Below are 23,611 nucleotides of genomic sequence, written 5' to 3'. Positions count from 1 at the left end.
TAACAAAGAGGTATCAAATTCATTGTTCAATAAGTAAAGAAGAGTTTTAGAAACATAAGGGAGCTCACGCTTATAAAAATTTATTTAAGATTAATAAAAGAAGGGAAGTTAATCTAGTTAAAATAGGAATAAATAAACTTCAATGATTTTTGATAAAGCACAGCAAAATGATGAAAATAAATTTTTATGATTTCATAGACTTCTTTAGGATGTTCGTAATCAAACCCAACGGCCTTTTAAGATAACGTTAAAAACCACAGTACAGCTAGAAACAAAAGCGAAACTGGCCCAGGGTCTTTGTTAACTGTCCAAGCTGAATGACATGCAAAACGTAAACAAATGGTCCAAGTTCGACTTGAGTTTGAGAACGTTAATGGAAGGGAGGGAAAAAATAAAAACTGGCAAGATCTCCTCATCTGAATTTGAGGAAATAGCAAACTCAAAAGTTCCCTTTGGTAATCACAGCATACAATTTTTTTCTCAAGTACGGTAGAGTCCACTGGATGACATTCAAACAATACAATAAATAAGAAAAGCAAGTTGTTTAATGCAGCAGCTCTCTGTATTCTTAATATATAATTATTTGTATGTAATGCCAATTTATAAAATCTTGTAATGTGTAGTAGACATTCATATGTTTGCCTCTAAATATTAGCTTTATTCTCATGTACTAATAAACCTAAGATAGAACACAATCTCTCCACTTTATAGTGGTTGCACGAGTTGTCCAAGATCACCTAGTGAGTGACTGGTAGAGCAGCGACCAGAATTGGTTTTGCTAAGCCTCATCTTCACTCCTGGCTTCCACCCTATTAATTCCAGGGAAAGGGAGACAATGGCTGCCATGCGCAGGAGAGCTAAGTTCCCATTCTGAACCTCTCTACCCCCTTCACCTCCCTCCATCACCCCTGCCCCCCCAAAGATGCCAACGAAATGACACATGGGTGGGAAGGAGGGGCTGTGCTCCAAGGCCCGGGGGAGGCAGGCGCTGTGCTCACCCCAAGAACCAGCAGAGCACTGGTGAGAGAACAGCCTCCATGAACCAGCTGGCCTCCTCAGCCAGGACTGCCGGGCCCTGAAGGCGGTTTGACAGACAGAAGGCTGAGGCTGGCCAGGAAGGCCCAGAGAACCTACAGGCCACACACAGGAGATGGGGGCTGCAGTGTAGACGGTGGCCTTTTTTTTTTTTTTTTTTTTTTTTGCAGTACGGAAAATTCCTAGGAATGGAACTGATAGTTCAAAAGAAGATATGTATTTATAATTTTAACAGATACTGCTAAATTACCCTGCATGGAGGTTATAACAACTCATACTTCCACCCATAATATATGATATGCAACTTGTTTTAAAATTATTTGTTTTATTCACTGAAGACCCACAGTCTTTATCACCAATTCAAAAGCAAGGGGATTCAACATTTCATTTCTTGCTCTTAAATATAAAAAAAAAAGAAAGAGAGGGCTTCCCTGGTGGCGCAGTGGTTGAGAGTCCGCCTGCCGATGCAGGGGACACGGGTTCGTGCCCCGGTCTGGGAAGATCCCACATGCCGCGGAGCGGCTGGACCTGTGAGCCATGGCTGCTGAGCCTGCACGCCCGGAGCCTGTGCTCCGCACCGGGAGAGGCCACAACAGTGAGAGGCCCGTGTACCGCAAAAAAAAAAGAAAAAAAAAGAAAGAAAGAAAGAATAAAAGCCAGTATAAATATAACAGCAAACTTTTTTACTATGGGTTATCTTGTCATTATGACATTCTGAAAGCAAACAGGAGTAAAAATGTGAAAAGTTCAAGATTATATAGAATAAACTGGTTTTAAGAGTCAAAGTACACAGGGGACCCAGAAGTATGTAGCTTTCCTCTTCTTGTAAAGAATAATAAAATCTGTAACCGATTAGCATATCTAAAATGTAAATAATACATAACTAAATAATACATAACTGTCCAAAGGCTTGACAGTTAGGGAGAAAAACCAAAGAGCATCTGAATCAGGTGTGGAATCAGTGTGATAAAATATCAAAGGCTCATGCATGTGGCTTTCATGGGCAATACTGGTTGTGTTCTCAGTGAGAATCTAACCTGGGTCCAAGTTGGTCAGGACATTCCTTACGCTTTCTTGTCTCTGCCCTGGATGGGTCAGAGGTATTTTCTCCCATCCCACTCATCTTGAACACATATCAGCAACTGAAACAGAAAACAAGGAGAAAACAAGTGAAGAGAGCTGATGATCAATTTACCAACAATAAAAAAAAGCTATGGCTTTAATCAGAAATTTGACAGCAGCAATTAACACACTGTTTTGACTTATGTGCATGTATAATTCCCAATGAAAAGGCATGTATAGTTTTTTTTTGTAACTGTGCTTAAGTTAAGCAAATGTAAAGGTAAACAATTAAAAAACAAACAAGCCTACCTCAATGGGCCCACTCTTTGAACAGGAGTTGTATTTCAGCAGCACCCTGAACTATACACAATCTGCTAGTCTTGCGTCTCTGCTGCCAGCCTCCAGTTTCAGGAGTGCTCTTGCACTGTGTGGGAACTACAGGTGCCATAAGGGGCTCCTCCCAGACTCTGTTTGGGGTTGGCCAATGTCAAGTCTGTGCTGCAATCACTCACCCATGAAGAACAGCCCCGGGAAGAGGCAGTGCCTCGCCACAAAGCTGAATGTTTCCAAATCCGACCAGGGCGCTCTGACACCCCTGTCCTGGCGAGCAATGTCCCTCAAACAGAGGATCTTCCTGCCTCCCTGGCATCTCCCTGGGGTCTCCTCCTGCATCAGCTGCTCACTGCTCCCTCCTCAGGGCCCTCTCTCCTGGCAGCTCCCTCCCTGAGCAGTGGCTTTCTCTCACATCCTGCCACCCCTGACCCTCCCTCCCTCCCTCAGCTGATTCTAGCTGCAATCTCCCAAGGTCTTAAGATGTACTCAAAAGATCAGAAACATTACTGACCCTAATGGAAGAGGCCAATTACTGGCCCCTGCTCTCTGAGCTCCTTTCCCTAAGAAAATAAAAGGACATATAATAAGAGAATCAGTGTGTTCACATTGGTCACGATGAGCGCCATCAAAATAACATTTAAATATGCAAATAACAAGAGTGACAGAGGTTTAAGTTCCAAAAGAACTAAGCAAAGGGACTAGAAAAGATTTTGAGGAAGTGGAAGACGGTGTTACTTAAGGTGCTTAATAACTGCTCAGCAAAAGAAAAGCAACAGCCCCAAAGGTTTAAGTCAGCATTTACAAGTCTCTCCTAGAGTTCTAATTCTATGCCATTTCCCCGTCTTCTGTCCCCCAGGCTTCAAAAACTACCTTCGCCCTCCTTCTTTTCCTGCAGTGGCTTTTCATCCTTTCCAGACTGGAAAAATCAGAGGGACGTGCCTTATCAGTAGAAGGTCAAGAACTTATAGAAGATGCCATAGAGTAACAGGTTCATCGAGAGCAAGGACAAAGAGGAAGGTGGGCTAAGAGAGCACCGCCCAGTTCCAATGGTGGCAGCACAGCCCGGCCGCTCCCCAGGCTGGGATCTGGGCGCTCAGGTTCACTACACTCATTTTTTCTGGCCTCAACTCTGTTCCAGGCGGGGAAGAGGAGTTAAACGTTTTTTTGAGGAATCCTGTGTAAGGAGGATGAAGAGACACTGTATCAGTTGAGGGAGGTGGCGCCAATTACATTCTATTCAAGAGGTCACATCAGGAGGGGACAACTCTGCAAGGTAGTGCCAGAGCTTCCTGCTGCTGGGAGCAATGTAACTCGTCCCAAGGTCCTGTGCTGTACTCACAAGTCTGGGCTGATAGGTATAAACTGTATCTCGTTACTGTGCATTTAGCATTTACGCTGCACCAAGCGACTTACAGATATAATTTAATCAGCAAAGACAGACCATGAGAAGCAAGAGAGCAAAGAAGCCAGGACACATCCAAGCTCCACCAGTTGGTTCGCTGTGGGACCTTAAGAAGAAGTTAGCTCTCGTGCCTCGATTACCTCTTCTGTAAAATGGGGATAATCATTAGCATCTATAGCACAAGGCTGTTGAGTGGATCAGCAAAGGGCAGAAGTGGGATTGACACACAGGCTTACACACTCTTAACCACTGAGTTATGGCAAGGGATCGCCTCATCAAAACAGCCATTCTTCCTCTAATCATGGAATCACAGGTCAGATGGGAGAAGCAAGATCCGGACTGCCTGGCCCCCATGCTCGGCTCCTTCCCCCCCACCTAAATATCATTTGTTCATTCAAAGACTGCCTGCCCGCCACTGTGCGTCAGGCTCAGCGTGTAAGGACCGTGAGAAGGGATGTCTCTCTCTGGAAGAAAACAAGGTGAGAGAGAGAAATTTATGTAGGAAAAACTCCAACAAGGAAAAACAGGTGAGATCCAAGAAGGAACGCGAGTGAGCTCTCAACAAACAACCTAGGGGATTTTCACCCTGGAAGCAGCTTTCTATAAATCAAAAAAAATTAAGTAAATTTTTATCATCAAAATATAGCCCCTGAAATGTAACAAAATACCCTATATAGTAGGTATATGTGATAAGTCTGTAGATAAAAATGGCCACCCCCCCCACCAAAAGTATTAAAAAGTATAGTATTGAATACTATCAGAAAGCTCAGAAAGCTTCTCAACAGACAAGTAAAATAAGTGACTGTTTTCCTTGAAGTCGTATATACTCAGTTTGGGGTTTAACATTAGCATCAGCATCACCTACTTTTATTTTTCCCAAAACATATATCTAATAATTGTAACTCTGCATGAAGGGACAGCGCTGATGCATTTCAACAAGGGACTGGATGGAAGTGAGGCGTGAAGGCAGGAGAGCCCGGGTTCTGGTCCAAGCACACTAAAACCATTTGAGCAGACTCTTCATGTTTTACTTGTATCTACCCAAGTCTGGTTCACAAACCACTCCATTTGTAGCTTTAAAACTCATTATTGGGCTTCCCTGGTGGCGCAGTGGTTAAGAATCCCCCTGCCAATGCAGGGGACTCGGGTTTGAGCCCTGGTCCGGGAAGTTCCCACATGCCGCAGAGCAACTAAGCCCGTGTGCCACAACTACTGAGCCTGCGCTGTAGAGCCCGCGTGCCACAACTACTGAAGCCCGTGCACCTAGAGCCTGTGCTCCGCAACAAGAGAGGCCACCGCAATGAGAAGCCCGCACACCGCAACAAAGAGTAGCCCCCGCTCGCCACAACTAGAGAAAGCCCGCGCAGCAACGAAGACCCAACGCGGCCAAAAATAAAATAAATAAATATTTTAAAAAAATCATTATTTTCTGCTTGAACTAAGTTATTTAAACGCCAACTTTCCCCTTTTATTTTTATGTGATGGTACCTTAAACACACTTCCTCAAAACCTAAAAATTTCAGCTTTTCAAAAATTCCTGCTTGTTCGTCTGTGCCTGCCCCATACGTCCTCTTTTCTGAGCAACTTGCCTAGGCTATGGATGCCAGGACACACTGCCAACCAAACTTTAAACCACCAAAGGGAAGAAAAAGGACTGGGCGTGGGGGGGGGGGTCTGCAGTCACTGGCCAAGTTGGGGACAGGCGGATGCCCTCTGCCAGCCGCAGCCATCAGGCTGGCGATGCCCTGTCTGAATCACTGCTCATCTCCCAGGGAAAAAAAGGACAGACTCTCAGACGGAGAAAAAAAGGAAAAAGTGAATTTAGTGCTGGAGCAGGGAGAGGAGGAGGCTGGGGAAGGTGGTGACAGGCAGTGGACGGCTCCTGGCGCCTCCCTCCTGCCTGCCACGGGGCCAGAAGTAGATGTGATGTTACAGCAGACGTGTGGATTTAAGCCCTGCTCCTCAGTGGATGAACCAAACAAATGACAGGAACCTCATCAGTGAGGTTCTCAAAGAGAAGAACGGAGGGGCTCTAACCTAGACTGCTCTAACTGATGTTCTTAACGCCCTGTGGGGGCTCGGCTGGCAGCAAGTGTTAGTATTTCACGCCCGAGCGTGCGTGCGCGCGCGCTAGGGGAGTCAATTTTTTTCCCACCCAAGTAACACATAAAAACCAGTGACAGATAGATCTATGGCTTCCAGGGTGCATGTACACATAGAAAAATCATCGAAAATAAAATAAACTGGGGGGAGGGATAGACTAGGAGATTGGGATGGACATATACACACTACTATATATAAAATAGATAACTAATAAGGACCTGCTGTATAGCACAAGGAACTCTACTCAATCCTCTGTAATGACCTATATGGGAAAAGAATCTAAAAAAGAGTGAATATAGGTATATGTATAACTGATTCACTCTGCTGTATACCTGAAACTAACACAACATTGTAAATCAACTATACTCCAATAAAAATTAATTAAAAAAAAAACTGTATAGATAGATGAGTTTTAATGGATTTTTGTAGATCAATGTTACATATTAATTTGCAGTGAAAAGGAAGGAGATGGAGAATACAGAAGGGCAGCATTGAAGGTTTAGACATTTTATTTTGTGAGCAGGGCTAAACTAATAGTTTCTTAAAAGGTCTGCATGTTTTCAACATTCACATGAAATTAACGTTCTGGAGCATTTCACTCTGAATTCTGAAGAGTTCAATGTAAATCACAAAAACTGAAAATGACACAAGTAAACTCCTGGGTCATATGTGATGGGAAATGACAGTCATAGAGAACAAGCCAGTTTCTATCAGATGCTGGGTGGAGCGCGGAGTGTGTGTGAAAGGACAAGACTGGAAAAGAAGTTCCAATTTGTCCATTCTTGTTATCTAGAACCAAACAATAGCTCTGCTTTCACTGTGACAGCACATCTTCCCTCACATCCTCTGATATCAACTTGTACGAACTAGACAGTTAGAGGAAAGATTTACAGCCACAAGAACTGATGTTTGATTTTCTTAAATTAGCAATATTCTGGGCGGGTACATGTGTGAATAATGCCAGTTAAATCCTTAGCATAATGACAGAAAGCAAAACAAAATGTTAACCCTGAATACAGCTAAAAAATGCACTCTTCTTGCATGAAATTCACCGATGTAGCCTACAAGGTAACAAAGCTGTTGCTCACAATACAGCCTCATGCCATTAAAATTAGTTAATCATCCAGAATTTATGTAAATGATAATGTACATTTTATCGTTTATCAGTATTGGCCATCTTCCAAACAAGGCCTGTAAGGCTGTCAGATCTTTTATATGCTGAACAAATTCAGCTAAAGAAGAAATAAGGATAATGCTGTTGCTGAACTCCAAACATAATAAGTGATCAAACATCAGATCTCTATTGCCAGTTTCAAGAAATATTTTTAAAAAGTTAGGCCTGCTCTGAAATTCCTCACCTCACTTTGAGATGAAATTTATAATGAAATGACATACAAAGCTGTTGGAACAACTTTTCTTATCAACACCTATGTGAGGAGGAGCTGCCTGATAAATCATCCAGCTCTTGATATGAGACCAGAAATGCCTCTATACTTTCTAAGGCCTTCCAGGCTCTTCCAGAACTCTCTTTACAAGAGACAGATGACACTGTTGTGTACTCTGTGGTCTGATTCTTCACAAACTTTGCAAGACTAAGAAATACTCAAGTAATATTAAAAGTGTACATACATCTTCACTTAAGCACTTTTCCATTTCTATTCTATTAAATTGATTATGAAAGGATAATCTTTTAGGGTCCTCCATCGCTCAGAAGTCCACCTCAAAAGTTAGATGCATGCATTATTTCTTTATCACAAGTAAAAACATCTGTTCATTCTAAACTGTAAACAATTTCTCCCTCAGAATATACTGTGTTCCAGGAGGATCCCTTTATGTTACAGAGGCAAAATTTCTGGGTCAGACTCTGATAAGCCTAAAAACACACAGTATCTACTTTTAAAATATACACAACGTGCTTTTAGGATGTAGATGCCCGAGAAAGGTAGAAAATAGGGAGTGGGCCAATCCTTGGACGTCAGTTAGAGGATACAGCAGTGAAGACAAGGGAGGGGAAAAACCACTTTCTAAACAGTGTCAACTAAACAAAACTACCCAAAGCAAACAATATTTTGGCAAGACCCCAACTCTTGGCAAGAGTTAAAAAAACCTTCCATGTAGTAAGTATACAGATTGTATGCAAGGACGTATCGTTGATTCATCCAAACAAGCAAACAAAGAGCATCACACATACAAACACAACGTAAGCAGAACTTTGAAGATTTACTGAATGCAGGAATGAGAGCACACAGAAAAAAAAAACTCTTTCTTCCCACTGGCAAGACAAGTAATGCATTAATACAGTGATAGAAGAGGCTATTCAATATTTCAAAAGTAAATTTTTGTTAGTAAAACCATATATTATTTTCCCCGAAGTGTTACTTTTTACTGGATCATAGGAACACTTTTAACTTCATCTTTACATGATACTATTTTGTTCCTTGCTTTTCATACGATAAAATTTTAGTTTACCCCACACATTACAGTGTGTATTTTCATAAAACTGCACATTAATTCATAGAGTGACAAGAGTTAAGTTGCAAAGTTTTAGGAGATTCCCTTCATACAAATCCAGAATAAAGGGCATCTTATCGGAAACAAATTCTCAGTTAAACTTCACTACTTTTGAGCAACTTACTGTACACGTGGTTTTTTAAATTAACTTCAGTAAGTCAAACACATACTATTATTAGGAGATGATTTTTCCAAAATAAAACACTAACAGTTTCCAGTTGGATACAGGATTTCAGAAAATACCACAGACTACAACTGCATCTCTTCTTCTCCAAGTAAAATGGCTTCAACACCTACCTTCTCTTATGCTGTTTCTCACTCCACGGGAACATAATAACTGCGTAGAGACAAATGTTTAAGCTAAAAATTCCTTCCTTTTCAATATGCCCCACTCTCAGATTTACTTTTGTATAATAGCCTTAAAGTGGTATATTAGACAGTAAATAGAAGACATATTCCATTTTCTGACTGAAAGCCAATAATCCTCATGAATTTTTTAGCTAAAAGACACTTCAAGATGCCATTGGGAAGACTGTAATAAACACATTAGGCTGCAAATGGGCGGCAGCCACTCTTTAACACATGCTGCAATAATCAAATAAATGGCTAAATTCATTTTCGCTGGTTACACAAATATTTTGCTGTAACATTTCCATAATCTCCATCTCTCGTAAAGAAGGAAAAATCCTCTCTGAAAGTCTTATCTTAGCAAAATTCGGTGCAGGATATGTCAGTAGCAGAGAGCTGTTCTAAACTATCATTACCAACGGGCGGGGGGTGGGGGAGGAAACGTCTAGTCTGACATCAGTGGCATAAGATGGTTTCCACTTTCTGAATTCTCACAGGCTAAGTTCCTTAATATAGCCAGTCACTGGGCTGCTTCTACACCCAACGACGTCAGCCGGTGCTAATCCAGCCAGGAATAGCAAGACTAGGTTTTAACAAGGCCTCAGATGAGGAAACACCAGGGGAAGAACTGCATTCCTTGCAATAATGTAAGCACTTCTCGCCCCTTCAAGCAGGGTGTACTTAGTCCCTATTAAATATCTGGAAAACCATTTTTCACCAAAGGCTTGGCATTCTGGAAAGAAGTCATCCAACTAAGAACCACAATGTAGTGCTTGTGTTAGAGTTTCATAAACTTCTCCAGATTAAAACTCAATTCTCTGTCTTAATTCTGAAACCCATTTTAAACTTGAGATTTCAAAAAAGCCTTCCTCATTTATGAGAAAAACTTACAGAAATGTCCAGGGCAAGACAGTCTATACCTATGTAAAAAGTATTTTTGATTATTCCAGTTGTAAAAAGTTTTTAAGTAAATAAATGAGAATCTTCTCCCACAGTATAATATGTTGTTTGCTGTTTTTTTGCTAACACTTATTACTTATTAAGCGTTAAGCACTTTTCTTGTTTAAAAACCTACATTTTAATGTTTTTTATATATGTGCATGTACACATACACACCTCTCTCTCTCTCTCTCTCACACACACACACACACACACACACACACACACACACGCACGCACACCCTCACCCTTTACAGATTATCTAACCTCTCTGACCTGTTTCCATAAGTAATTTGCTCAAATTGCTCAGATAATAACTGACAGGTCAGGAGTCACGCTCGAGTGTAATCATAACGGCTATCATTTACTGAGTGCTTACCATCTTGGCAGGTATTCTCTAGGTACTTTACACATAGGTAGACCTTTAGTTCCCATAACCATCTATGATTATCACCAATTTACAGATGAGGAAGCTGAGGTACAGAAGAGCTACAGTAACCTGACTGAGGCCACATCGTTAGGAAGTTTTAGAGCTCATAAGTGAATCCAAACACCTCCTCAATTCTTAACCACTGCAACGTGAGCACTGAGGCTCCTATTCTTTAATTACTTTCACTGAAGTGAGAAATGTAAACTTATGTAAATTATAGAAAGCAGCATATTTTAACTTAATTTGATAAACACTGAATATGTAATTTAAAAGTACTTTTTGCCAAAAATACAGTAGTTTCATTGTAAAATTCAAAATACTATAAAAAATGCCTAGCATCATTCATCTATCCATTCAATAAATAATTAATGCACCAGGCACTGTTGTAGACATGGATAGAGCCAGGAACAAAACAGACAAAGCCCCTGTCCTGCTGAAGCTCATGTTCTATTGCAGAAAGGAAATCCTGCCTCAGCTCATAAGCAATTATTCCCTGAAGAAAAATGAAACATTACCATTATTACTGAATTTATTATGAAGTTACTGAAGTAATAAAACCAGCTAGGAATTTTCTCTGGCACACCAAGAATGCTGAGTTTCATTCAAAATAGTAAAAGCCTTCTTTTTCCTACAGAATCAGAAGTAGTAACTGGTTAATTTTAAAAGGCAGTCATCAAGAGCAATTACAGAAAATGATACCTACTAGTTAAATCATTTCGTTTTAACTTTAAACATCACATATTTGAGTATCGGTCTCCATTGGGGTTTCATATTGTCTTTCTCACATAAATCAAACCTATCATTAAGGCACTGTCTACTATTTCCAAGTTTTGTTTATTTAAAATAGAGCTAGGGGCTTCCCTGGTGGCGCAGTGGTTAAGAATCCGCCTGCCAATGCAGGCGACACAGGTTCAAGCCCTGGTCTGGGAAGATCCCACATGCCGCGAACCAACTAAGCCTGCGAGCCACAACTACTGAAGCCCGTGTGCCTAGAGCCCATGCTCCACAACAAAGAGAAGCCACCACAATGCAGAGTAGCCCCCGTCTGCTGCAACTAGAGAAAGCCCGCGCGCAGCAACGAAGACCCAACACAGCCAAAAATAATAAATAAATAAATAAAAATAATAATAAAATAAAATAGAGCTAGAACTCACAGACACTTAGAGTTCTTATAAGTGCTTATGAGGTATAGATTTTCATTATTTTTTCCCAGTCTTTTACAGATGTGTTGCGTATACCTATTTCGAAGCAATTTTGGTCCATCTGAGTTTTTCAAACCATTCATCTTAGTTTTTATAGAAACGTATGTACCTTTTCACACTCACAATCAGTTACATAATATTTAATAAAATTATGTGATTACAATAACAAGCACAACTAGCATAAACCAGTCTGGACAAGAAGCCGGCTCTTGGTAGGCATGCAACGTTCCTGCTGTGCAGAAGTGTGGGGTGTTCTGCATTGCCCACCAGCCTGGGGCACTTGGAGCCTAGCATTCTTGTGATTTACAGAGGGAAATGCAGATCATGTGGTCAGTTCCAACCTTTCAGCCCCAATGAAAGTTGATTATGAAAATGAGAATTTATGCAAAGCTAACCTGAAAGCATAGATCATGAAATCCTTCAATAAGTTTAACTGAATATGTATTACATGCCATGCATGGTTCTAGGAATTGGGGGATACGGCAATGAACGAAACAGACCAAGTCTTTTGTCCATAAGAGAAACAGTGAAACAAATAAAATTTACCATATCAGGTAGTGATCAGAGCTATATAAAAAAATATATATGTAGGGCTAGGATAGTACAACGTGTCAACAGATGGGGGTGAGGAGTGCCATTTTACCTGGGTGGTCAGGAAAGTTCTCTCTTGATAGAGTGACACCTTTCTAACAGAACTCTAAGATCCATAATAGAATTTCTTTATTATGCAACCATTAAAACAAAATTCAGGAAAAGTCGTACAATGCAATGGCTAAGAGCACATCCTCTGGTGTCAACTCAGGTTTGGAATGCCCAGAATACCACATATTAGTTGTGCTAATTATGCTAATTAACCCTATTGGACCTAAGTTTCCTCATTTCTAAAACTGTAGAAATACTAATACATACTTTTATAAGTTTGTTGAGAGCATGAAATGTAAGCGCATAGAACAATGATTGGCATCTAGTAAGGGCTTATTTAATAAATGTAAGATATTATAGGTTGAATTTAATACCATGTAAATGCTTATGAAACAATCTAAGCTGATGGTGAATTACAGTTAAAGAGAAAAATTAATTTATAGAAAAAAATTAGAATTCACCAATGTATTAGCAGTTAAATTGTTTCAACAAGCACTGTGGGTATAATTTAATGTTTGCATTTTCCAAGTTTCCTTTCATTAACACATCAGATTTTACTAAGTTTACCAAAAGGCAGAAAGGAGGAAAGGGAGAGGGAGGCAGGGAGGGAGGGAAGGAGACCCGGCCGTGCCACTGGAAGAAAACAAAAACAACAAGCAAACCAGAGATTCTTTTAAATAACCAGGCTCTCCAGGATGCAAATTAAAACATACAAATTGTTAACATGCTTATCTTCAGGAAGCATATTGCATAAAATGAGGTAAAGCTACTCTATGCTAAGTGGCACGAAAAATGCCTAAAGTGAATGAAATAAGAAATTGGACCCCCTTTTACAGGTAAGTATTTGCAATGAAATTTAAAGTATAAATTATTTCCTTTTACCAATCAAAGGATATTCTGTAACAGTATTCTATAACTACTGAAACTCTATTACAACCAAATTATATTTTCTCCAAATCTACCCCAAGTTCTTCTAAATAAGAAAGATGGAGGCTCTTGGTCATTCTGGACTCATTACTGTATCCTAATCTTAACTTTTGTAACTTTCTCATGTTTTTCTCTCCCACAGATGCGACTCTTCTAAAGCAAGAACAATGTCCAAATCACAAGAACCTTCCAGCAAAGGTTACTCAAATCGCACTTCCTCAGGAAAATCTTCTCTTTCAAGTTCAGCTGAAAAGCCATCTTCTTTATGCAGGCCTCATGGATTCCACTAGGAAGAATTAGAGGTTCCCTTCTACTTGTTCCCTGGCCCATAGGACATGCGATTAAGATAACGCTTCTTTCTTCTGCATCCTCAGTTGCCTCCTTCCCAGTGAGGGTCCAGGGCATTCTCCTGATGGGCCAGGCAGGCCCACACTGCTGTCCCCCATGCCAGGTTCTGGGCGCCAGAGATGCCACGGAAGACACTCTCTTTCCTTTTCTCATTCACACTCATTTCACTCCAAGCTTTCCTAGCGTTCTCCAAGCATTCTTTGTCTCCAGTCAAACAGAACACAAAGCAGGGGCAAAACTTTTAAGCATGTCCCAGGGACAACGTTTAGGACCCAAATGAAATGTCTGTGGTTAGAGAAGAAAAAAGTATCACAGTTATCCAGCTCCTTGGGGCAGTTTAAATTATGTCTCGCATATAAGAAGTCTTTTTCTGGAATACTTTTTTATGCTCTTTCCCTGTTCTCTTCCACAGAAGTGGAAAGTGAGCAAGGAGGAAAACCCTGGTTTGGTGGGAGGACCTCCGATTCATTTTTTCACCATACAAATTCTGGCAAACTTTCTTTTCGTCAGATCGTTACAATAACTCCAAACAGTATTTGCTATGAGGCAATGGTTGCCATCAAAAATAGAAAAAAGGCAGCTCTGGATCAACAGGTCCCCCTTCCCCCAATCCAATTTGTTTTTATAAAAATAAGCCACATTAGGCATTTTTATTTGCAAATAACACATACCTACAGAATGATTTACTGAGAATTACTAGAATTTAGAAAGTTATTTACAAGAATTCATTATTTGAAAAAAATTTAAAAATTATCTTGGCACCTGAACTTATAAGCCGAAACACTTACTTTAACCATTTTCTTCACTCTCAAACACTGGATTTTAGTAATTATCGAAACTAACCATACTTGAGTTTAGGAGAGATTTGTACTTCAGCTTAAGTTTCAAACTTGGAACACATAAACAGCTCTCAGTAGAAGTGCAATCATATTGTTAGTTGCGATTGTACAACGGAGCCCAATTCTCTGACCTCAGGATCGGGGCGTGGAGAATTAGGGAGCCCTCTCGATTTGCCAGACTTTGTAAGAGCAGAGCTGTCCTGGAGAGCTGTCAATGGAGGGCTTTCTCCTTCCCGCTCCAGATGCAGAGTTATTGCATTTTGGGAAACTAAAGTTATAACTGGACTCAAGAACTGAGCTTCTTCTAATCACCCTTTGGGTACTTAATACAAATTTAAACCCAAATGAGCTTAAAGGGCGTTAAAAATAATAATTTAATGGACTAGATCAGGGTGGTCTCAAACAGGCATTGAAAAGATTAAAACAACTTCCTCCTATTGGAGAATGTGTCCTTCTGTACCTTTTTTTTTTTCAATTAGTCCTAAAAATGTGTTTGCACTGAGAGAGTGAAGAATCATTGTTTTTGTAAAGCCTACAGCTATGGATAAAGATCTATAAGGCTGCTGCACCTTATTTAACCATAACTGGCAAGTTAATAAGCATGAAATGAAAACTTTAAAGAAATTAAGGTAATAGCTTGACACCTCAGATACAGGTAACTATTATATTCCTTTTGCTTGGTATCGGGGGAAAAAAGAGAACTCATTAAGCTGAAACTCAAACCCTGGCTCCAGTTAGGATAAATGATGTAGAAAAAACTAAGCTCTCAGAGAAATCACAACACATTATATATGTATGTTCATAACACAGGCATATGACTTCTTTAGTTTGGTGTTTTAAGGCAATGTTGTGAAATCCAGAGTAATGACTATTACTCAGGGCAAAAACATATTTGGGCCCCGGACAATTAAATTTTATATAAGGTTAAGTTTCTAATTAATAAAGATCTCTTCTTGGTATTAAAAATATAACCTAAATTATAGGATTTTAATTTAAAAATCTATTTGCATTTCTTTCCTTCTGATGTTCAACTGCGCTGATAACTGAGTAGCTGCCGAGAGCAAACTACTGGGCTCTCTGGACACTGTGATACAATCACGGAGTAAGAAACAGAACTTAATCTCAAGAAATCAAAGATTTAGGAAGAAGAAACAAGCATGTAGTAAACTAACGCGGGATCCGGCACACATGAAAAACACAAAGTGCTCGCGAAGAGAAATCACTTCTTGTCGTGGGGAGCCTCGGCGAAGGTCTGACGAATGGGCCGAGTTGGGTTTTGAGGAAGGAGTACTACATTTCAAAGGGAAGCTGGGGTGGTGGTGAGGGTGTCCCAGGACCCTAGGGTGCCAAAGCGGTGCGCTTAATAGAGAGCACGGTCGGGCCAGAGATGCTGGGTGACCACACGGCCATGTGACTCGACAGCTGGGGGGCTCTGGGTCTTTCCATCCTCACCCAATCTCTTCTCCCCCCAGGATGCTGTCAGGCCCTGGTTATGGTGCTGGCTGCACCCTACCTCCCCCAGTGCCACCCGGGAGCTGTGGGAAACGCACCCTCCGGCTCCACCCAGCCGGCCTGAAGGACGCACCCTGGCGGCGGGCGGGGTCTAACAAGCCCGGACGCTGAGGCCTGCTGAGCTTCGCCAACCACTGCCATCAGCTGCAGGGAGAAAGTTTCTTGTCCCATCCGTGACCTGAAATCTGACTAACTCATAGTATTAATAATCTGCTCTGACAAAAAAGGAAAGGGAGAGGTAAGGCAGAGTACATTTTATTCACTGAATTCACGTTTTCACCACGTATTTACTAAGCATCTACTTTGGAGCGTCAGAATATAGAAAACCCTAAATGCTAGAATAAGTAGCAGTCCCTGTTGACTTACTAAACCACAGGCACAGTGGAAAGGTCTCAGCCAGAGGTGGTCAGACCACAGTTAGGGCAGCGGTACCCACCACATGTTTGGAAGCGTAGGGAGGAGGGGCTGAAGGCTTGCTAACAGGATACTGCAAACGGCCACATATGGTACAAGTGCATTTATAGGAAACATCCAGAATAAGCAAATCCACAGAAACAGAAAGCAGATTAGTGGTTGCCAGGGGCTAAGGGGAAAGGCAGAGGGGGAGTGACTGCTAACGAGCACAGGGTTTCTTTTCGGGTTGATGAAAATGTTCTGAAACTAGATAGTGGTGATGGCTGCACAACTGGTGAATAAACTAAAAACCACCGAACCGGACACTTTCAAAGGGTGAATTTTACGTTACATGAATTGTATCTCAATAAAGCGGCTTTTATTAAAAACAAAAAACCAGAAAACGACAACAACAAGCCCCACGAGCTATCAGGCCTGATACTGATGACCTGCAGAGTTGTGGAACAGGTAAATGGATGGTTTACAAATATTTAGGAAACAAACTGGCGACTATTACGAGCAAGAATGACTTCTCTAATGATTCACCCCACGTGAATTGTCCTCCTTTCTGCTAAAGAGATAAGAACTTTGTTTTCAAAGTTTTGTTATTTTTTCTTAATAAAAGTAATGCATGCTCGTAGTAGAAAATTTAGAATATAAAATGCTGAAGAATATATTGCGTGTATTCCTACCACACAGAGAATAACCATTAAATTAAAAAAATTTCTGCTCAGCATTGGGAGTTTTGGACTGACATGTACACACTGCTCTATTTAAAAAGGATAACCAACAAGGAACTACTGTATAGCACAGGGAACTCTGCTCAATATTCTGTAATAACCTATATAGGAGAAGAATTTGAAAAAGAATAGATACATGTATATGTATAACTAAATCACTTTGCTGTACACCTGAAACACAACACTGTTAAGCAACTATGCTCCAATATAAAATAAAAATTTTTAAAAAATGTACTGTGTGTGTCTGTGTGTGTGTGCCACAAACTGCATGTACAATTTTATAGATGCCCTTACTACTTCTAAGATTTTTCCATGGTATTAAATATGTCTTTATAAACATAATTTTTAATGGCTCTGTGATATTCCGTCATATGAAAGTACCATAATATATTTAAACATTTTCTATAATCATTTAGTTTGCTTCCATTTTTTACCACCATAAATAACACTGTGATGAATATCTTTTATATAAGTACTGATCCACATATCTGATTAATTAATAATCAATAGTCAATACAATAGAGTCTCAGAAATGTAATTACCAGATCAAACAGTGTGACCATATTTAAAGCTATTATATTTACTGTCAAATTATTTTCCAAAAAGGCTGTACTAATTTCTAATCGCCTCAGCAGGGTATGTGAGGTCCCATCGTACCAGAATTCACAATAACAATGAATATTATGATTTTTAAAAATGCTTTGCAAATTTGAAGACTATGGCACGACATTATTTTCTAATTTAAACTGATTACTAATAATTGAGTATTTTTCAAATGTTTTATAAGCATTTCATGTTTACTTTGATGAAAGAATGTGGAGTCAGGGGTCTGGCATAGACACAGCATGTTCAGGTTGGTGAGACATCTGGGTTACTGCTAGTGTAGAGATGAAAGCAGATGTGGCTCATAGTGAATCACCTGAGAAACTTTTTAAAAACATGGCTTTCCAGGCTCCACCCCAGACCAACGAAATTAGAACCCCCCTGCAGAACGACCCCAGGTGACCAGCTGAAGCCTGTCCAGCGCCCACTGGAAGGGAAGAGCAGCACTTAGAACTACTGGGCTGGGAGACAATGGTGAGTTAGTCTAGGCCGGTGGAATAACATTCCGGGTGTTAGTTAACTGGTTATTACAAACAAAGAGAGGTTCTCCAGTCTAGTTGATTCTTTTAATCAATGACTCGAAAAAAAAATAATAACCTGTTTATCAGATAGGCAGGTGACACAAAGCATACCTATCATGTTTGATAATACGAGTACTTTTCTGAAAATCTTAACATTAGCAGACTAGAATAGAAAGTCCGAACCAGCGCAATGACATTATTTACTCAATATCTTTGTATTATTAAAAAACAATGTGAACACCTACAAAAACACAATTTAAAAAAAGGAAAGGAAAATCCCTCACAATCTTCCTATTTTAATGTGTTCAGTATTTGAATTGGGGCAGAGATGAAACTTCTCTCACATTTGGTCACCATCTAAATAGTTTTCTTTTTCTGTCTTGTGTTTCTTCCCAAATACAACCCATAGCAGTTCTACTCCATCCTACCGGTCCTTCCTGTGCCTCTCAAGTCTTACTCTGTAGTAAGAAATTCGCCCACATCCTTAACCCAGTAACAGTATAAGGAGGCTTTCTGGTACCTCCTGACAGGCCCTCCCCACAGTCCATTCCCACAGACGCTGCCTGTCCTCTCATCACGCTCGTCCCAGGAACAGGAGGGCGCGGCATCCCCTCTGCCTTCCTCAGAGCTGCCACTAGGCCGCTGCTCAATTACAAGGGTGGCCTTGAATCAAAATCTCCGCTCCTTGGAAACCCATGTCTTAAAGCACCCTCTATCCATGATCCGGCTTGAGATGTACCAGTGTGCCACTTAATCTTCCACCTTTACTGAAGATGTCGGTATTTGATTAGTTCTTCGTCTCTAGGCCACATCTGGTCGCCACCCGGAGTGATCTCACAATCTCTGTGAAATCCTCACAGGCCCTCCTGTCTCACCTCCAACAGAGGTCACCTCCACTGCACTTCGGCCACTGCCCCTACGATCACTCCTGAACCTTGCTGTCACCCAGAACTGGGGGCCCCCCCACAGCTTCCTAGCATGCTAGCTTTCTTACTGTCTTCCTCCTTGGTAACCGGTCTTCATGCATCAAGCACTCTAGTCCCTTGCCCTTCTGCTCATCGCATGTCCCTCCCTACCTTGCTGGATTCACCACCGTCAGGTGGGTCTCACGCATCTCTTCTCACAGAGTTCCCTCCGCAAAACTTAATCCCAAGATTCCTCCACTCCTATAAGTAGGAACCCGAGCCCCGACAGAGAAAATCCCACAGCTAAGGGCGGAACGGCCCCTCAGACGTTTCAAGGTTTCTCAACTTGCCTTAGACTCATAGGCCTGCCCGCCCATCCTTTTATTTGTTCTCCAGTCAGCTCCTATTTACCCCAACAATTATTTCCAGCTTTTACCACTTGGGCAAATGGCCGATCAACCTGATTTTATGCGACTTCCCTTCTTTTCACTTGCACAGAAATCCACTGCTCTCTTCAACATCACTCCTGGCTTCTCAGAGGATGTGTGATCCCTCCTCTTGTAAACACTAACTGCTCCAACCCCACTTCCTATTTCCCTCCCCATCTTCTCTGAGACTTTGCTACAAAGCTTCTCTTTAGCAACCGTTCACGCTTTTTCTTTCTACTTTAACCTATAAGCACACTCGGTCATTTTCATCCCTTGAGTGTGAATCTTTCTCCAGCAGCCATCCAGTCTCACATCTTTCCTTCACATCCGGACCTGCCCAAAGACTACAGGCCTGTGCTCCCTTACCCCAAACACTAGGGAGCCACAGAATTTAGAATCCAGAGAGATAGACATATTTTAATTTTAGAAAGAGAAAACGTGGCATACGCCATATTTCATAATAACCCCACAGGGCCCTGTGAGTGCATTCTGTAATCAAATTCAATATTATTTCTGCAGGAAATGTATGAATATTCACACTAGGTGGGACAAATGAAGATTATAAGCCATTCCATATCCATTCAGGTCAGGTTTTACCGCTAAATGAGTTATAAAAACCTTTCCAGTTCCAGAGTTTGTTGAATTCTGAGATTCAGATAAGGGAATATAGGCCTGTGGTTTATGCCTATTCCCTTCCACTCACTTCATGATCCCAAACAATTACATTTCCTCCCCCCTCGTTCCACTGACTCTGCCTCCCCCGTCTTCCATGACATTTGCATACCAAGCCTACATAAATTCTGGCATCCCGTGCTATGTGACTTAGCCTTTCCACTGTGTCTGTCACTGTCACGTCCCCCCAGGGATTCCTTCCGGTATATCTCTGTTCTGAGCCTTCCATGACACCACCCTGTATAGGGCCTCCCCTTAAACTGCATAATTCTTCTTCCATCTCTTTCATGGTACCTTCCTCTTTGGAGTTCTCCAGGCCTCCTCCTCAGCCCAGCCCTCTCCTCGGTTCTCTTCCTTTTTTTAAAATTATTTTTAACAGCTTTAGTGAGGTATAAGTCAGAAGCCATACAATTCACTCTTTTAACACATCCATTTCAGCGGTTTTAATCTAATCACAGGATTGTGCAACCATCACCATATCTAATTCCACAACATTTCATCACCCCAACAGGAAACCCCATGCTCATTATGCAATGCTTCCTCATTCCCTCCTCTCTCCCACCCTGAACTACTAACACCCTCTGACTTTATGTATGTGCCTAATCTGGACATGTCACATAAATGGAAACATATAACATGTAGCCTTTTGTTTCTCACTTATTTCAATTAGCATAATGTTTTCAAGGTTCCGCAATACTGTAGCATGTATGAGTACTTCATTCCTTTCTATAGCCAAATATTGCAATGTATATAGGATATACCACATTTTATTTATCTACTCATCAGCGGATGGACATCTGGGCTGTTTCTACTTTTTGGCTCTTAGGAATGAATAATGCTGCTATGGACATCTGTGTACAAGTGTACAGATATGCTTTAGTTTTTTTGGATATAAATCTAGAAATGGAATTGGTGAGTCTATAGTACTTTTACATTTAATTTTTTGATGAACTGCCAGACTGCTTTCCAAAGTGAATATACCATTTTATTTTCCCACCAGCAATGTCCGAGGGTTCCGATTTCTCCATATCTTCATCAACACTTATTTTTTTAAAAAAATTACAGCCATCCTACCGGGCATGAAATGGTGTCTCGTTGGCTTGATCTGCATTTCCCTAGTAACTATGTTGAGCATCTTTTCAAGTGCTTTTTCGGCCGCTGCATATCTTCTCTGGAGAAATGTCTATTCAAATCTCTGTCTATATTAAATTAGACTCTGCAGTGATTCTTAGCACCACTTTGGAGTTATGAATGGCTTTGAGAATCTGACCAAAGCCAAAAAGTAAAGCTACATAGATAACAAAATAAGGCATACAATTCTCCTAAGATGTCACTAACCCACAGTGAGATCACTTATGGACCTTCCAGATTAAGCAGCCTTGCTGTATATCATAGGTTCTCAACCCTGGTGCATATCTGAAAACCACCTGGGGAGCTTTTAAAAAACACCACATAACCACATGATTCAGCATGTCCACATCTAGGTATATACTGAAAAGAACTGAAAGCAGGGACTTCAGCAGATATACGGACACCCGTATTCACAGCAGCATTATTCACAATAGCCAAAAGGTGGAGACAACCCATATGTCCATCAATACATGAATGAACCAAATGTGTATATACATACAACAGAATATTATTCAGCCTTAAACAGGAATGAAATACTGATACATGCTACAACACGGATAAACCTTGAAAACGTGAGGCTAAGTGAAAGAAGTCAGACCCAAAAGGCCATATATTATGATTCTACTCATGTGAGGAACCCAGAATAGCCAATTTCATAGAAACAGAAAGTAGAATTGTGGTTACCAGGGCCTTGTGGGAAGAGGGGTGAGTACTTATTGTTTAATAGGTTGAGAGTTTCTGTTTAGGATGATGAAAAAGTTCTGGAGATGCACAGCAGTGACAGATGCACAACAATGTGAAGGGGTACTTAATGCCACTTAACTGTACATTTAAAACGGTAAATTTTATGTTAGGTATATTTTACCACAATTATAAAAAAACACGTTTGTGTACACACACACACACACACACACACGTGACCAGGACACCATCGGTATTTTGCTTAAAAGCTCTCCAAGTAATGCAAATGTTCAAAAAGGCTTAAGAACTGCGGCTTCATGCTCTCCTTGGTGGTATCACCTATTCCCAAGGTTTCCCAAATCTTTCTTTCCAGGCTTCACCTCTCAAAGCTTCTACCTCAAAAATCCAGCTAGGTTTCAATGCACAGAGTTGAGCGCATCCATTCCTCCTTCTCATCCCCTAACTGCCCCACCTGAAAGAGCGCCACCCACTGAACATCATCCTTAAACTCCTATATTCTCGCCATAAAATCATCAATGTGACTCTGCCTCTTAAGTATTCTCAAGCCTCCCTCCTTGTCTTTAAGATAACCATTACTGCTTCTAGCTCGGGCCTTCACCTTACTTGGAAAATCTAACGTAAGCTTCCTTACCTCCAGATAATTAATTTCCTGGCTCAAAATCTTTAGTAGACTCCACTCCCTCTGAGATGAAGTCTCTGCTGCCTCAAATGTTACAGATGATGCCTTATGATCTAGCCCTTGCCTATTTCTCCAGGGCCATCTCCTGCTGATTCTGCTTGCCCTGGTGATGTATAAACTGCATGGGGTTCCTTACCTACCACACACTAGTTCTCACCTCTTTTCTTGTGCTTGCTACACATGGAACAAAAAACAGATTTCCCCCCTTTTGGCTAATTCCCACTCATCTTTCAAAACCTAGCTCAGATGACCTTCTCCCCAAGATTAAATTCCCTTCCTCTATCTTTTAATAGCCTATATAACTACCATTAACCACATATATCTTAATTATGTCTTTTTCCTTAGCAAATTTTAAGCTCTGTGAGGGGTAGAAACTAAGTAGGTTTCATCTTTTTATATTAGGCCCTTACCAGAATGCCTGCCACACAGTACTTAATTCATGTTCATGGAATAAACTGCTTTACAAACTACTATAGAGTTTGAAGCTATTTCATCAAAATAGGAAACATCATTTACTATGCTATATCTGTATTTTATTTGATCTTCACAAAAACCCTATGAAGTCATTATTATTATGATTCCCTGAAGTACAGAAACATCAAATAACATGTCCAAGGTCAAACACCACCAGCAGGTGGTAGAAGTGAGACTCCAGAGCCTGAGCCCTGCCTCTTCCCCTCCCCTGGCAGAGATACGGCTCTTCTTACCTGTGTAGGTCTCATCTTCTCAAGGAGATATTTCCTGCCTTCCAGGATTTTTCTCTATAATTTTTAAAGTTATAATCTTAACATACAGTTTTGTATCTTTTAAAAATTAAAAAAGTTTTAGCATGTTACTATGTGGTCTTCATAACCAGCATGACTACTCATGAAGACAAAGGTAGATTCTTACAATGAGGTTGAAACAAACAAAAAAACTGTATGAAGTTCTAAACAGGGGAAGCTAAGATGACGGCCACTTAGGTGATAATAGCCACAGGGGATTTTAGCTGATTGCCAGCTTAATATGAATCAAGCAAACGACAGGATGCTAAAAAATAAGAGATGTACTCTTAGAAATGCAAAAACAAAAGAAAAATTAGAAATCTGCAATTTGAAGAGACACATGAAATTCCATGTTGCTCCGGAAGATAAGAGATAATAGGTGCCTGGGGAATTTAGTCAATGAACAGACACTAACCAAGAACTTGTTTAAATAAGCAGGG

The 23,611-nt window shown here is 40.7% G+C and overlaps 1 protein-coding gene across 3 annotated transcripts in view; it reads right to left on the bottom strand.

Moving 5' to 3' along the window:
* Positions 1 to 23,611, bottom strand: part of NCOA2 (nuclear receptor coactivator 2) — a 272,056-nt gene that overhangs the window by 92,942 nt on the left and 155,503 nt on the right. For all 3 annotated transcript variants that reach the window (XM_067712088.1, XM_067712087.1, XM_067712086.1), the window contains exon 3: positions 2,073 to 2,177. In XM_067712088.1, the coding sequence (XP_067568189.1) occupies positions 2,073 to 2,158 (86 nt within the window). In that variant the 5' untranslated portion in view covers positions 2,159 to 2,177. The remainder of the gene's footprint in view (positions 1 to 2,072; positions 2,178 to 23,611) is intronic.

This window comes from Pseudorca crassidens, chromosome 17 (genome assembly GCF_039906515.1).
Source record: "Pseudorca crassidens isolate mPseCra1 chromosome 17, mPseCra1.hap1, whole genome shotgun sequence".
Classification (NCBI taxonomy): domain Eukaryota; kingdom Metazoa; phylum Chordata; class Mammalia; order Artiodactyla; family Delphinidae; genus Pseudorca; species Pseudorca crassidens.
The sequence above is the reverse complement of the archived record's forward strand: the minus strand, read 5'-3'. Positions and strand labels throughout refer to the sequence as shown.